Here is a 14,871-nt window from a genome sequence, read left to right as displayed (position 1 = left end):
CTGAGATGCAGAGATCATGTAGGACAGTGCTATCCAGGGGAACTGTGTGTGATGCTGGAAAGTTCTCTCTGTCTTTGATGTCCAATGTGGTAGCAGTATCTCTGTGTGAGCGTTGAGTACCTGAAATGTGCCCAGTGGGGCTGAGAAGCTGAATTTTTAACTTTAATTTTGAGCACTTTAAATTAAAAGGGCCACATGCAATTAGTGGCTAACATTTGGAAATTACAGATCTCGATCAATCTGTTTATTTGACATATCAAGAACTGAGATCAAAGTGGTTGACAGACTAGTCTGACACATAAAGGATTGTTGAAAGATCATACAGATAATTATTGCAACAATTGCAAAGTAGGCAGAGTTCTTAATTTTTTAATGGACTTTGCTCCCAATAGCATATTGAAAAAAAAAAAAAAACCCTAGAGAAATAAATGCAAAATACCTTCTTTTTTATTCTTTTACCTGCTATAAAGACATGATAATCTTAGTTTATAATGGCGAAACTTTTGACAAATGAATTTTAGAAATAAATATTCAAAATTATTTTTATTTAATTTTAAGGTGTTTGATATTTGCACATATCAAATGTTTGAATTAGTTCAGTGAGATTGTTGTCAGATTGAAGGGCCCATTTAACTAAAACTCATCTCTGTAGCAAAAAAATTGAGAGGTGGTTTTAACAAATCTATAATTTAGTTAGAGCAGGTGAATCAGTGCAAGATTTGCTCAGAAAATCTGAATCTGGCAAAACATTCCACAAAATAAGAACGAAAAAGAACTTTATTTTTAAGCATAGAAATGGGTTGTTAAATTAATAGCTTAACTAATTGTTTGATTCTATTCTTTCATGTTCTGATAATATTTTCTCAGTGAAGTTTAGAAAATTTTTACTTTTTATTTTAAGCTAATTTTAAACATATAAAAAGTTACAAAATATACAAAGAATTCCCATATAACTTCTCATTCAGATTCCCTTAATGTTACCATCTTCCATAACCATAGCGTAATTATCTTAACCAGGAAATTAAATTGGTACAATACTACTAACTAAACCACAGATACCAGTTTTCACCAATGTCCCTTTTTTTGTTCTAGGACCTATCCAGGATCCAACATTGCATTTAATTATTCCTTCTTAGTTTCCTCCATTCTATTTCTCAGTCTTATCTCTTCTTGGAACTTTTGAAGAGTACCAGTCAGTTTTGTAGAATGTCTCTCAGTTTGGGTTTATAGGATGTCTTCTCATAATTGGGATGAGTTCTGCATTTTTGGCAAGAAGAACACAGGAATGATCTCATAATGCTGATATGTCTTATTATTCATGATAAGATTTAGAAGCCCTGATGATAGAAACTGTGCTTTCTTTTATCTCATATATATTAAAATTGCTATAAAATATCAGCCCATCAAAACATTTGTTCTGTGATGCAAAGGACATCAAAAATGAAATATCCGATTAAAGAAAGCTGTTATCACTAGATAGTTAAAGGGATGAAGTCAGTAGAATTTCACTAATAGGAATAAACTGTTCAGTAATGAGAAAGAGAAACCACCTTATTCCTTCAAATGAGGCAATTCTGTCTTCATTATAAAGTTAAGAAAGGAATTATCAAGAGGGGGGCTCCCCAGCTAGTAGAATTGTCTTTGTAATAGAAAATCATCTCGGTTGAAATACTTAACTTTGGGTGACTTAGCAAGTAGAACATTAAGTAGGGGAAAGGGTGATTGCTTTAAGTTTTGTTCTATCAGTAACACTGGAATTCTGTCAGAAATGAACTCAGTCGTTTCTAGGTCTAACTTGTCATATGACCCGAAATCAATCTATTGCAGTAGTTTTTTTGTGTTTGGGGCATTTAAAAATTCTGAATAAGATGAAATAAATCAACAGTAATTTTAAATACTGTATTACATGTTGAAACATGCCCATATGTTTTATGTGAGGGAATGAAATTGTACTTCAGGCTGTGATGCTCTTTAAAAGTATACTACAGCCCTGGCTGGTGTGTCTCAATGGATTGAGTGTGGACCTGCAAACCAAAGGGTCACTGGTTAGATTCCCAGTCAGGGCACATGCCTGGGTTGTGGGCCAGGTCCCTAGTAGGGGACACCTGAGAGGCAACCACACATTGATGTTTCTCTCCCTCTCTTTCTCCCTCCCTTCCCCTCTCTCTAAAAATAAATGAATAAAATCTTTTAAAAATATATAGTGCATTGTTAGGTTTTGTTTATAGATATTTTTCAGCATACAATGTTCTTTCCTCAAAAGAGAATGGGTAGAAACTCTTCTATAGACCCCTGTATCTGTCATTGTGAACAGAACTTTTCCACTTTGGCACTTTTTATATTTCTTCACTTGCTAGGTTTTCTTCCCTAGGAACATTTCAGTGAAATATTTGCATTTTTATTCTTCTTGGGTTGTCTTTGAAATATTCATGGACTGTAAACCAAATAATAGAACTGAGTACCACTATCCATCCGATGTAAGAATATTCAGTGTAACGGATAGAGTTTTCTTTTCTTTTAGTTCAGCAATCAGCAAACATTGGGAGGCTGAACTGGCTACCCTCAAAGGAAATAATGCCAAACTCACGGCAGCCCTGTTGGAGTCCACTGCCAACGTGAAACAATGGAAACAGCAACTTGCTGCGTATCAGGAGGAAGCAGAGCGTCTGCACAAGCGGGTGAGTTCAGGGCTGATGTCCGTGGGACTAGCGGCCAGCGAAGATCTTTGATCAGAGGAAATTCACATGTAGGCTCAGCACAGGGATGTCGTTTGGAGATTTTCATGGGCTTTCAGAACATATATGGGTTATATTATATGTGAGTTTATTGGTTAAGAAAAATGTTTTCCACAGTTTAATGAGAATTAAGAGTATACAACTTTTGGAACTGTAAAACCTTATTTTAAATTTTTGTTCTGTCATTTGTTAGCTGTGTGACCTTTGGTAAGTTGTTTCTCTCTGCTCAGTGTTTTCGTGTATAAAATAGTAATAATAATATATTCTCTGTACAGTTACTGACTTGACATGTAATTTCACTGAATTAATGGTAATGCTTTTATTTTTATTGTTGTTTTTTAAAGAAAGAAAAAAATGAAAAATAAAGAGAATTTCTGATAAAAGTTGACAATAGATATACTGAGAAGAAAAATAAAAATCATAAATTCCAATGCCATAAACGTTGGAAGACCAAACAATTGCTTATAATGGATTTTTAAAATTCAAAGCATACGCATTCACCCAATGGGAAGCAAATGCCACTAATGTCCTTTTAAGAATGCTAAGGAAGTGAGCTCCACAGACCATAGGAAATGGGCTGAGTACCAGAGCTTAATCCGAGGAGTGTAATAGGGTCAGGATGACAAGGGAAGGAAGACAGAAGTGGAATAGGGACAGGAGGTAGAGTAATAAACCTGGGGAAATATTCAGCCCTAAGTGTAAAAGTTAATTTGTGAGGAGAAAGAGAAAGGTTGTTTTTAATGAGTACTGAGTTTTTATTTTGCAAGATGAAATTATTCTGGAGATCCGTTTTACAACAGTGTGAATATACTAACTACTACTGAAATGTATACTTAGAAACGGTTAAGATGATAAATTTTATATTGTGTTTTTTTACCACAATAAAAAATTAGCTTATGACACGCTGGCCTGGTGCCTCAGTTAGCTGGAGTATCATTCTGTACACCAGAGGTTGTGGATTCAATTGCCACAATGAAAACTGAATGTTAGCAGTTTAGAGAAGCCACAAAAGTAAACAAAGATTCTGAGTAAGTCCACTGGCAGGCGTTGCTTTTGTTTAGGTCTGGATGAGAAGGGTTTGCACAAGGCTGTTAGAACATAAGAACAAAGGAAGAAAGTGAGAGAATGTGATGGTGAATTCAATATTTGGAAAATGTGAAAGAGACCTGCTCTATTCCCTCGGTAGTATAGAATTTACTGTATTCCAGTCAGTCAAAATGTAACAGATTCTGTTCTGTGTAAAGAGCTGGGATGGGGGTGGGTGTATTTGTGTTGACTACTCTGTTCTTTGACTCGAGGGATGGTATAACTTTTAGGGACAAGGCCCTTCTCTGTTTTCTCAAAAAATAGGAAGAGCTTATTAAAAGTTGTGTTGCTATTGGGCCCTCAGTAAATTCATATTGATGGGAGAACTGTCTTTTGTCATAAGAGACACTGTTAATATGAAGACATTCTAGTATTGAATCATTCCAGTTGTATTTTAAGCATATCTTTTCTTCCAGATTCTCTTACATTTTGGAACTGTATTTGAAAATTTTCTCACTTCTGCAAGGCTAGTTTTCAATTTAATTTGAAAGCTACAGATGGGAGGCAGATGACTATATATGATTTCAAATATTTTTTTAATTTTTTTAAGATTTTATTTCTTTATTTTTAGGGAGGGAAGAGAGGGAGAGAGAGAGAGAGAGAGAAACATCAATAACATCAGTGTGCGGTTGCTGGGGGTTATGGCCTGCAACCCAGGAATGTACCCTGGCTGGGGTACATTCGAACCTGGGACACTTTGGTTCCCAGCCCGCACTCAATCCACTGAGCTACGCCAGCCAGGGCATGATTTCAAATATTTTAAGAAGACCTTTTTAAAGACTTTCGTGATAGGGGTTCTCTGCTATCATTAATCACTTACATTTTCCTAACCTTTTTATGACCAAGTCATGTAAATAGTTATTTTCTTTTTGCCCTTTTTTGTTCTAAGTTCACATCTCTAAACAATCTATTCTATTTATTCTTCCGTCTATTTCTCACAATTAATTTTCATATTTTGATTCAAAATTCATTATTCACCTATCAAGGACCTATTATCTTTTCAGTAAGCAAGCCTTTGAAATTGTCTTATCATTTAACCTGTGTTCTCATATAATTTTAGGTGACTGAGCTTGAATGTGTTAGTAGCCAAGCAAATGCCGTGCATACCCAGAAGACAGAACTAAATCAGACAATACAGGAACTGGAAGAGACCCTGAAAGTGAAGGAAGAGGTACTTGCTACTTTTCCCTCACCTGTAATCTAGCTAAAATACATATACAAATATTAAAGACAGTGTACTTTATGGAATAAGGTAAGGTCGTGCAGGGGTTTTTTAGCATGAACTTTTTCTTGAGTGATGTTAACCTTGTTCGTATTTCCCTCATCCTTGATTCTGTTGTTATGAACGAGATACCACTTGTTGCCTTCTGCTTGAGAGTTATGTATTCATATGATCAACAGAAAACTATTAGAAGTTATATTTTATAAGCTGTTGCTTTCTCTGGTATTCAGTCAAAAGATTTAACATTCCAGGGAAGTCTTACACCCACAAAACTTGAAACAGCCTTAAAATGTTCAGGTTGTCTCTCCGCAGTGCTATACCATAGCCACCAAGTTAGACTAATTGTTTGTTTCTTAAGATTACTGTGTACCAAATAACATGCCTAGATGAATTCACTGTGACTACTTTTTGTTCTTGTAATCCACTTTTGGTGGATAAAATTTCTTAATTTTAATAAAGACCATTTTAGCAATAAAAAAAAGATAAATGTCACCTCTCTAAAAGTCAATATAAAGGAATGTTCTTTAACTCATTTTTTTAAAGGACTGGGACAGTAATTTCAGAGGACAATGAGGCCTTCTTTTTCCTTATATTGCTTAAATCTTAAAGACATTGCTCTACTTTTTTCTAGGAAATAGAAAGATTAAAACAAGAAATCGATAATGCCAGAGAACTCCAGGAACAGAGAGACTCTTTGACGCAGAAACTACAGGTGAGCCATAATAAAATTTCCATTCATTTTTGCATAGAGAGGCATCCATCTTTCACATGTCATGGCTTTTTTTCTGAAATTCCATTTTGTAGGTTTTTGGTCATTTTTCTGTTCCAGGACTTCTGATTCATGTCTAATCTTAGATTTTTCAAATATAAGTTGATAATTCCATCTAGGTAGCTTATAATCATCATAGGTCTTCATTTATAAATTGTCTTTAGTAAATTATTTTTAAAATTTCTACTTTTTAACATAAAAATATTCTGAATTTTAAGAAAATTTCTCAAATGGATTTCATTCAGTTTAGAAATTGTGCTCATTTTTTACATAGAATTAATGTACGAATTAAAGCAATAGTTGTACCCTAATGGAAGCCAAGTTAGTGCTCTTTTTATTTCCTCAATCTAATTAATGTTACTCACTTTTTTCTGAGTAATTAGTACACTTCTAATTTATATACATATATTCCGTGTTAGTGGTAGTCAACCATGGTTAGAAAGATTTTTCAAAATTCATTACCAAAGGCTCCTCCTGCCAGCTCAGACACTTTTATTACACCCTCAAGAAGGGTTAGGATAAATGGGATGAGAAAACCCAGAATTAGGAGTGCCTAGGTTATAATAAGAATGACCAGCATTTATTGAGTATTAGTCTGTACCAGACACACTATGCTAAGTGCTTTGCTTATATTGTGCATTTAATCTATATGAGTCAATGAGGAAACAGAGGTTTGGATAGGCTAATTGTCTAACCTATATTTAAATGGAGACAGTCAAATTATCTGACAAAACAGAACCCTCATAAAGAAAAGTTTCCTTGCACGAAATGGAATATTTCCTTTTCCCTTTCCTGTCACTGACATTCAGTAACCTGGAGAATGAGGTCATGTGTTTTGGTTTGCCCTACTAAATGTTTCTACATTTTCTTTTATTTTTTTTAAAAATTTATTTATGAAGAGAGAGACATCAATCTGTGATTCCACTTATTTATGCATTCATTGGTTGATTCTTGTATGTACCCTGGCCAGGGATCAAACCCACAACCTCGGTGTATCAGGACAACACTCTAACTAACTGAGCTACCTGGCCAGGGCCTAAATGTTTCTACATTTTAATCATCTGTGTAAAGTAGTGGTTTTCAACTGGGTCACATGGTAATTTCTCTGCCTTCCCAGTTTAAGCTCTACTCTGCAAGTCCCCACCCTGACCCACCCCAAGAACTCTATAATATTACCATGCTTTATTTTCCTTGTAGCACTTACCACTACATGAAATGACCTTCTTTATTTTTAAATTTTTTATTCTGAAGTAATTTCAGACTTACAGAAAAGTTGCAAGAATATAAATACAAAGAATTTTCATATACCTTTCACCTACATCCCCCAAATGTTAACAATTTGCCATATTTGTTTTGTGTTATCATTCTGAAACTCTCTCTGTATATATTCATACTATTTTTTCCTGAAATATTTGAGAATAAGTGGTAGCTATGCTGATCTCTTTACCTGTGTCAATGTAAGAAACACTCAGTCCTATAGAGAATTTTTGTGGGTTTATCAGAGCCAAACTGATAACAATTACCAGAAAGGAGAATCTCAACGGATTAAGAAAATGCTCTGGAAAATGGCAGTTTCGCACCTTATTTTATACATTACAATCAAAAGAGGAAGCATAAGTGGGTTACATGAAATCCACTGGTAATAGGTTAGGGAGGCAGGAGAAAGCGAAGCAGTGGGGTCAGGGCCTCTGGGATTGGATAAAATTAAAATGATAGACAGATACTTCTTTTACACAGGTAGGTACGGGATAGTTAACAGTAAGCATTTACCACCATAACAATAACAGTGCGGGATTTGTGGGCTTTCTCTGGTGCTATGCCTGTGCTTTGAAGGGTCCAGAAAAAGGGAATTTGACATTCCAAAAGTATATTATCATAGATGCAAAAAGATAATAGGTTCAATTAAGGTAAACCTTTGTCCCTCTAGCAATCCCCTCAATTAGTTCATGTCCATGGGTCATACATATAAGCTCTTAGGCTCCTCCATTTCCCATACTGTTCTTAACCTCCCCCTGTCTATTTTGTACCTACCATTTATGCTACTTATTCCCTGTACCTTCTCCCCCATTCTCCCCGTCCCCCACCCTGATGATACCCCTCCATGTGATCTCCATTTCTGTGAGTCTCTTTCTGTTCTAGTTGTTTGCTTAGTTCATGTTTGTTTTTGTTCTTATTTTTTTAGGTTCATTTGTTGATAGTTGTTTGTTGTCATTTTAGGTTCATATTTTTTATCTTCTTTTTCTTAAATAAGTCCCTTTAACATTTCATATAATAAAGACTCAGTGATGATAAACTCCTTTAACTTGACCTTATCTGGGAAGCACTTTATCTGCCCTTCCATTCAAATGATAGCTTTGCCAGATAGAGTAATCTTGGATGTAGGTCATTCATGATTTTCATGCCTTTCATGACTTGGAATACTTCTTTCCAGTCTCTTCTTGCCTGCAAGGTTTCTTTTGAGAAATCAGCTGATAGTCTTATGGGAACTCCTCTGTAGGTAACTGCCTCCTTTTCTCTTGCTGCTTTTAAGATGCTCTCCTTATTTTTCATCTTGGCTAATGTAATTATGATGTGCCTTGGTGTGTGCTTCCTTGGGTCCAACTTCTTTAGGACTCTCTGAACTTCCTGGACTTCCTGGAAGTCTATTTCCTTTGTCAGAATGGGGAAGTTCTCCTTCATTATGTTTTCAAATAAGTTTTCAATTTCTTGCTGTTCCTCTTTTTCTGGCACCCCTATGATTCAGATGTTGGAACATTTAAAGTTGTCCCAGAGGTTCCTAAGCCTCTCCTCATTTTTAAAAAAATTTTTTTAAATAATTTTTTAAAATAATTAAAAATTATTTTAATTTTTTTAAATTCTTCTTCCTGTTCTGGTTAATGTTTATTTCTTCCTTTTGCTCCAAACCATTGATTTGAGTCCAGTTTTCTTCCTTTCACCATTGGTTCCCTATACATTTTCCTTTATCTCAGTTTTCATAGCCTTCACTCTTTCCTCTATTTTGTAACCATACTCAACCAATTCTGTGAGCATCCTGATTACCAGTGTTTTGGACTGTGCACCTGATAGGTTGGCTGTCTCTTCATTGCTTAGTTGTATTTTTTCTGGAACTTTGATTTGTTCTTTCATTTGGGCCATATGTTTTTGTTTCGGCGTACCTGTTATGTAGTAAGGGCTCCAGCCTTACATATTCTCCAGGATGGGGCAACCCACCCTGCACTGCTGTCAGTGGGGACAGTGTCCAAGGGGGAACAATGCTGCTTGCTTAGCTCTCCATCGACTTTCAGTCACTTCTCCTATTACCCACAAGCAAATTGGGCCCTTCTGGTGCTGATTACCTGGTGGGTGGGTTTGTGTACATTCTAGGACCCTGTGGGTCTCTCCAACGAGCTCTCCTGAGAGGCTGGGAGTGTCTCCCGCTGCCAAAACCTCCACAGGTGTTTTCAGTCAGAGGTCTTGAGGCTTTATTTCCCCGCATTGGAACCCTCGGTTGCATGGTCTATCTTGCTCCGCAGTTGTTCCTCCTGGTTTATCCATCCTTGAATATGGAACCACCTGGTCCACAGTCTTCCACCTTGCTGTAAATACTATCCACCCTGGCCAGCCATCTTCGCCCCTCCTACCAGTCTGGATGAATGTTTCTTCTTTAACTCCTTGGGTGTCAGACTTCCACACAGTTTGATCTTCTGGCAGTTCTGGTTATTTTTTGTTTTTAAATTTGTTGTTGTTCTTCCTTTGGTTGTGCGAGGAGGCAAAGTATATCTATCTAAACCTCTATCTTGGCTGGAAGTCCAATGTCACTGTTTTATTTCCTCTACCATCAGAATTTCTATTTTTATTTCTACTTGCCTTTAAACTTACACCTCTTAAAAATGCTCCTAGTAGCCTATATTCATATTTAAACTTTCACTGTTTTGTTAGTTTTTAATGATATTCTTTGAGCTATTACATACTCAGTAATAACATACTTGCTCTGATTTTCTCTTTTCCTTTCCTCTTTGCTCCTATTTTCAGTTGCAATATTTTTATCTTGTCAGAATAAGTACACTTTAATTTTTTTAACCATCATCCACCTTTGTGTCTTTGATAAACATTAAATTTAGTAAGTGGTCACCATCAGTCCTTTTTCTGAAGTTTCCACAGTAATCTGTTGGTTGGATGAAGCTTATCCTGTAGTAGAATGTTCTAGAAGAGTTCATGGGTATATATTTTCTTGCATGTTTGGGCTGGTTTTTTTTTAATAGACTTAACACTTGGATGACAGCTAGATATAAATGCCTTGGTTCATAATTTTTTCAGTTTAGTTACTTGAAAATGCCATTTCATTATTACCATGGTTTGTTTTTTTTTTTCTATTACAGTTTACATTTAGTATTATTTTGTATTTGTTTCAGGTGTACTGCATAGTGGTTAGACAATCAGACAAGAATATGGAACACTTCATGAATTTACGTGTCATCCTTGCTCAGGAAGCTGGGCTAATCTTCTTTGTATTCTTCTAATTTTAATATATGTGCTGCCAAAGCGAGCCTTATTACCATGTTTTTATGTTGCTTTTGAGAAGTCTGATCCCAGTTTAAATCTCTGGCCTTCAAAGTGTGGGGTTCCTTCTGCTTGTATTCCCAGAGGATTTTTCCTTTAGTTTTAAAGTCTAAAATTTTACTAGGAAATTTCTCGGATTTGATTGTTGAGGGTGGGTCAGTTTTCCCAGGTACGTTGTAGGACCTTTTAAGTTGTAGATTCAGATCTTTCTTTATTTCCAGGAAGTTTTCTTGTGTAAGAGTTTTACATATTAGGTCTGTCCTGTTTTTGTGTTTTTCTTCTTCAGGAGCACCATCAATATGTAATGGTATTGTCTTTTCTTGTCTGTTTCAACTACTGCCTTCCTATTTGCCCTACTTTATCCCATTTTAATTCCCTTCAATTTTTAAGTAATATTGAATAGAAAATTTTTATTTAAATCTATTTTTCCTTGAGTATCTCATAATTCAGTTTTTATTTCTGTTATGATTTTGCCATTTTCTTCCATTACTGTCATGAGTTTGTTTAATCAACTCTCTATATTTTAGTTTTTTGGCCCATTTCTGTAGTATTTGAATACCTACCTCAAGCTTGTTTTTTGAATATTTGTTTGAGAATATTTAATTCAGAGAAGAGGATTCTGTTAGAGTTTTCTTGTGTTTCATAGTTGATTTTGGGGGGCAATTTTTATATTCATCCACTGAAGTGTTTAGAGTATCATTTTCTATTTTTATCTTACAACAGTTTATGTAGATGAAGATTGTGGGCACCTTTGTATTAGTGAACAGGGTGGCAGTTTTGGGTGGTTTACAGATTCTTAATTCAAAAACACCCTTTTTTGGGGGAGACAGTGGAGGAGAGATTATGTGACCTTCACTCGTTTAATTTCCTTTTGTTTTGGAAGATCCTAACTTTTCCTGCATTCCTTCTTTTCTCCCTTGACCATACTGTTCATCAAGATCCTTTCTTGTTTTCCTTCGACCCTCTTCTCAGAAGTACTGCCTTTCCAGATCGCTCCTCATGCACTGTTAAGACCCTTTCTTATAGCCTGCTCTCATCTACCAAAACTTTCTTGTTTATTTCTTTTTCTAGTATGTTGGTACTTTCCGTGGTCTTTCCTCTTGTTTAGGGTTACTAGAATTCAGTCTTAGGCCTTTCGTTTGCCTCTTCCCTCTCCTTGCATCTCCTCCAGGACCCTGCCTTGCCCTCTGCAAAGAGTTAGAGTGAGAGCTTGAGAAATCTCTCTGCTGGAAATTGGTGCTTGTGTTTCCTAATTGTAGGTAATTTGAAGTGTATATTGTTCTCTTTCTTCTAGTTTCATTGACGTTGTCTAATTTGTGCAGTTTTATTTTTTTTCGTTACTGGTTTATATAGTTTCGGAGGATGGTTGGGAGACATTAGTATACCCAGTCACAATTACCTTGGGTTCCCGGAAGTCTGTTGTGACTACTTCTTCATGCCAGTGTCCTCCTTCTAGGATGCATTAAAACAGGGGCCATCTTTGTTTATTTGCTGCTATATTTTCAATCCAAGTACGTAGAAGATGCTCAGTAAATTATTGAATAGTCTTCTTCAAAATTTGTGTCTTATACTTTTCTGTTGAATTGTTAATACTTGTTTTTATGATTTATATGTCTGTCCTGTTATAGATGAACATTAATCTAACAGGGCAATAATATAATTCGTAAGAGCTTAAGATATGAATCAGATGTCAATAAAGGCAGTTCTTCCATAGCTTTTATTTGGATTAAATGATACAGGTTTTAAATTCATAGAAAATGAACCTTATTTGATCCCATTGGTGATGGTAATCATTGTTTAATTTTTTTTAATGACTCTAGTGTTATAGGCCTATATCTAACAAATACAGAGCTTGACCTTTTGCCCACTAGGAATAACTTTCAGTGATTGCCCTTTAAAGCACTTGAAAAGGAGTTAGCAAATTCTGGCCTCTAGTGATTTATCAGGGCTGAACCGGCCTCTGGGTGTCCTATAACTTGCTTACCTGTCAGTAAAGGAGAAGGGAAAAATAGTAGGACAAAAAATGATAGTAGACAGAAGAATGAGTTGGGAGAGACAATCAAAGGCAATAAGGAGAGGATTGAAAAATATGGACAGAAGGTAGAAAAGTGGGACATGCCACCATCCAGGGCTCTGATCGCCTCACGTTGGCCCGTGTGCACTGGGTTGTCTGTTCTTGCCCTAGGATCACATTCTGCACCTCAAAATAGACCAGCACTGTCAGCATTGTGTTGGATCCCTTTGTTATCTGCCTGGTAAAATTCCTCCAATCAGAAAAGTGGCTTTTGAGTATGAAACTACCTCTAGAAAGAACAATGCAATTTTAATAGCTGAGGGAATTTGGTGTTTTGCTTGCTCCATTGAAAATGTTTGGATGTTTCATTGATTGGCAAGGAGAACAAGAACGCCTTTCATTTTTAATGAAGGCATTAGAGGGCAAACTGGGCAGTGCCTGGTGAAGTGGGTGTTTCTAGTGAAGGACATTTCTTCTATTTTTGCAGTTGGAAACACTGAACTCTTAAGCTTATTGTTTAAGCCAACAAGGGAGTATGCTGTGCAGTACTGAGTGGAGTTTGTAGATTTGATCCCGGGGTCTGTTCTCTCCCTCATAGTTTAGAGCCTCCATGAACTTGGCTTCCGAATTTATAAATATTTTATTGGTTTCAGATTCTGCTGTCAATTTACTTATCTTCATCTTGGGGATTATTCAAAGGAAAGAGATTAGAAACATACCTGATAAAAGATTAGATTGGGATTCCTTAAATTTTTCACTTATAAGTCATTATAGCTGCTTTATCCCTCTTTTATATTTTCCCAGGCTCTTGCAACTCATCTGTGGCATCCTTGCTTAAGCCTTGATCTTAATTGTTTCTGTGAAAGCTTGTACACATTTGTTTATGTTCAGAATCCTAAATCAGTTGTTACTTTCTTATTATGTATCAAGTCATTTCCCAGTTGTTTTTCTAAAATATTTAACATTTAAGGTATTTTAAGACAAATTTTGGCAAAAAGTACCTGTAATCCCAAAACCCTGAACTAGGTCCTGTCTCCTGTGTGTGCACTGACTCACACTGTGTGTCCGCGTGCACACGGATTTGCCCGGGTGCGGGGGGCTGCTTCGTGCACTGCTCTTTTTTTTTTGCCGAATTGCCTTTCAATTATTAACTTTTTTCTACTCTCCTTTAGACTTAATGGGATTTTTTAGAGATTTATATTTAAATGATGTATTGGCATTTGAAATATATTTTCTGAGGCTGATTCATATTGTGTCACTAATGAAAATGTTTTCATTATCCCATATAATTTGCATATGTGAATGTAAATTGTGTCATTCAACTTAATTCTTCTCAGATATAAAAGTGAACTTTCCAGAAAGGATATATATAGTAGTCCCCCGTCATCCACGGTTTTGTTTTTAATGGTTTCAGTTACTTGTTGGCCATTGCAGTCTGAAAATATGAAATGGAAAATGTCAGAAATGAACAATTTATAAGTTTTCAACTGTATGCCATTCTGAGCATCATGACAAAATCTTGAGTCGCTCTCTTCTACTTCGCCAGAACATAAACCATCTCATTGTCCAGCGTGTCCATGTTGTGCTAGGCTGCCCACCCACTGGTCACTTAGGAGATGTCTCAGTTGTCAGATACTTTGAGAGAGAGAACGAGACCACATTCACATAACTTCTGTTACAGTATATTGTTAAAATTGTTCTATTTTATTGTTGTTATCTTACTGTACCTAATTTAGAAATTAAAAATGATCACAGGTATATATGTACAGGAAAATGCAGCATATATAGGGTTTGGTACTTGTAGTTTTAGGCATCCACTCGGCATCTTGGAACATGTCCCCCTCCTAGATAAGGGGGAACTCCTGTAACTTTCACCTCCTTGCTATTCTGAGTAGTTTATTTAGAGTATAATAGCTGGTTTTCTGCTCCTTTTCTCAATTTGATTTTTTACCAAAATTAAATCTGTAGCTCCTGTTATGTCATTTTATTTTATGGAATTACTTACTATATTTGTCACACTTAGAAACATTTTAGAGCTATAAAAACTGCTTAGTGTGCCAGATTTTATTAATTTTTTTTAAAAATTTTGTTGCCATGAACTAACTTTCTTTTTGTGATTCTTTTTCTTTCCTTCCTTGATTTATTTTATAGTATCTTGGAGTTGTTAGCTTTATAATTCTTATATGTATAATTATTAGATATCTTCACTGTTTTAGCAATTGAGCTATATTCTCCACCACATGCATTCATTCACTCATGAGAAAAAACAAAGAATAATTAGCATATTCAGAGGATCCTAAAACTTCAACGTAGGGAGTCATATTCTTCTCAGTCTTTCTCCAGAGTTGCCAATAAGGAGAGAAAAATAATTTTCCTTGTTTTCTCTGCCTGCTTTCACCTGAGATTGCTAACAGCTGTGCGTTGGGAAAAGCACAGGAGCAGAAATAGAAGTGAGGCGTTAGATAACCCCCCAAGGGGTCTTCAGCACTGTTTCCGGATTTGAAGT

At 35.9% G+C, this 14,871-nt stretch overlaps 1 protein-coding gene and 1 non-coding gene across 3 annotated transcripts in view; one reads left to right on the top strand and one right to left on the bottom strand.

The window, feature by feature from the left end:
• Positions 1-14,871, top strand: part of HOMER1 (homer scaffold protein 1) — a 114,539-nt gene that overhangs the window by 96,038 nt on the left and 3,630 nt on the right. For both annotated transcript variants that reach the window (XM_036020458.1, XM_028509948.1), the window contains exons 6-8: positions 2,522-2,678; positions 4,882-4,992; positions 5,675-5,755. In XM_036020458.1, the coding sequence (XP_035876351.1) occupies positions 2,522-2,678; positions 4,882-4,992; positions 5,675-5,755 (349 nt within the window). The remainder of the gene's footprint in view (positions 1-2,521; positions 2,679-4,881; positions 4,993-5,674; positions 5,756-14,871) is intronic.
• LOC114513970 lies at positions 10,234-10,337 on the bottom strand. The gene has a single exon (XR_003685892.1). It is a non-coding gene; the product is annotated as a U6 spliceosomal RNA (small nuclear RNA).

This window comes from Phyllostomus discolor, chromosome 3 (assembly GCF_004126475.2).
Source record: "Phyllostomus discolor isolate MPI-MPIP mPhyDis1 chromosome 3, mPhyDis1.pri.v3, whole genome shotgun sequence".
Taxonomy (NCBI): Eukaryota; Metazoa; Chordata; class Mammalia; order Chiroptera; family Phyllostomidae; genus Phyllostomus; species Phyllostomus discolor.
The sequence above is the reverse complement of the archived record's forward strand: the minus strand, read 5'-3'. Positions and strand labels throughout refer to the sequence as shown.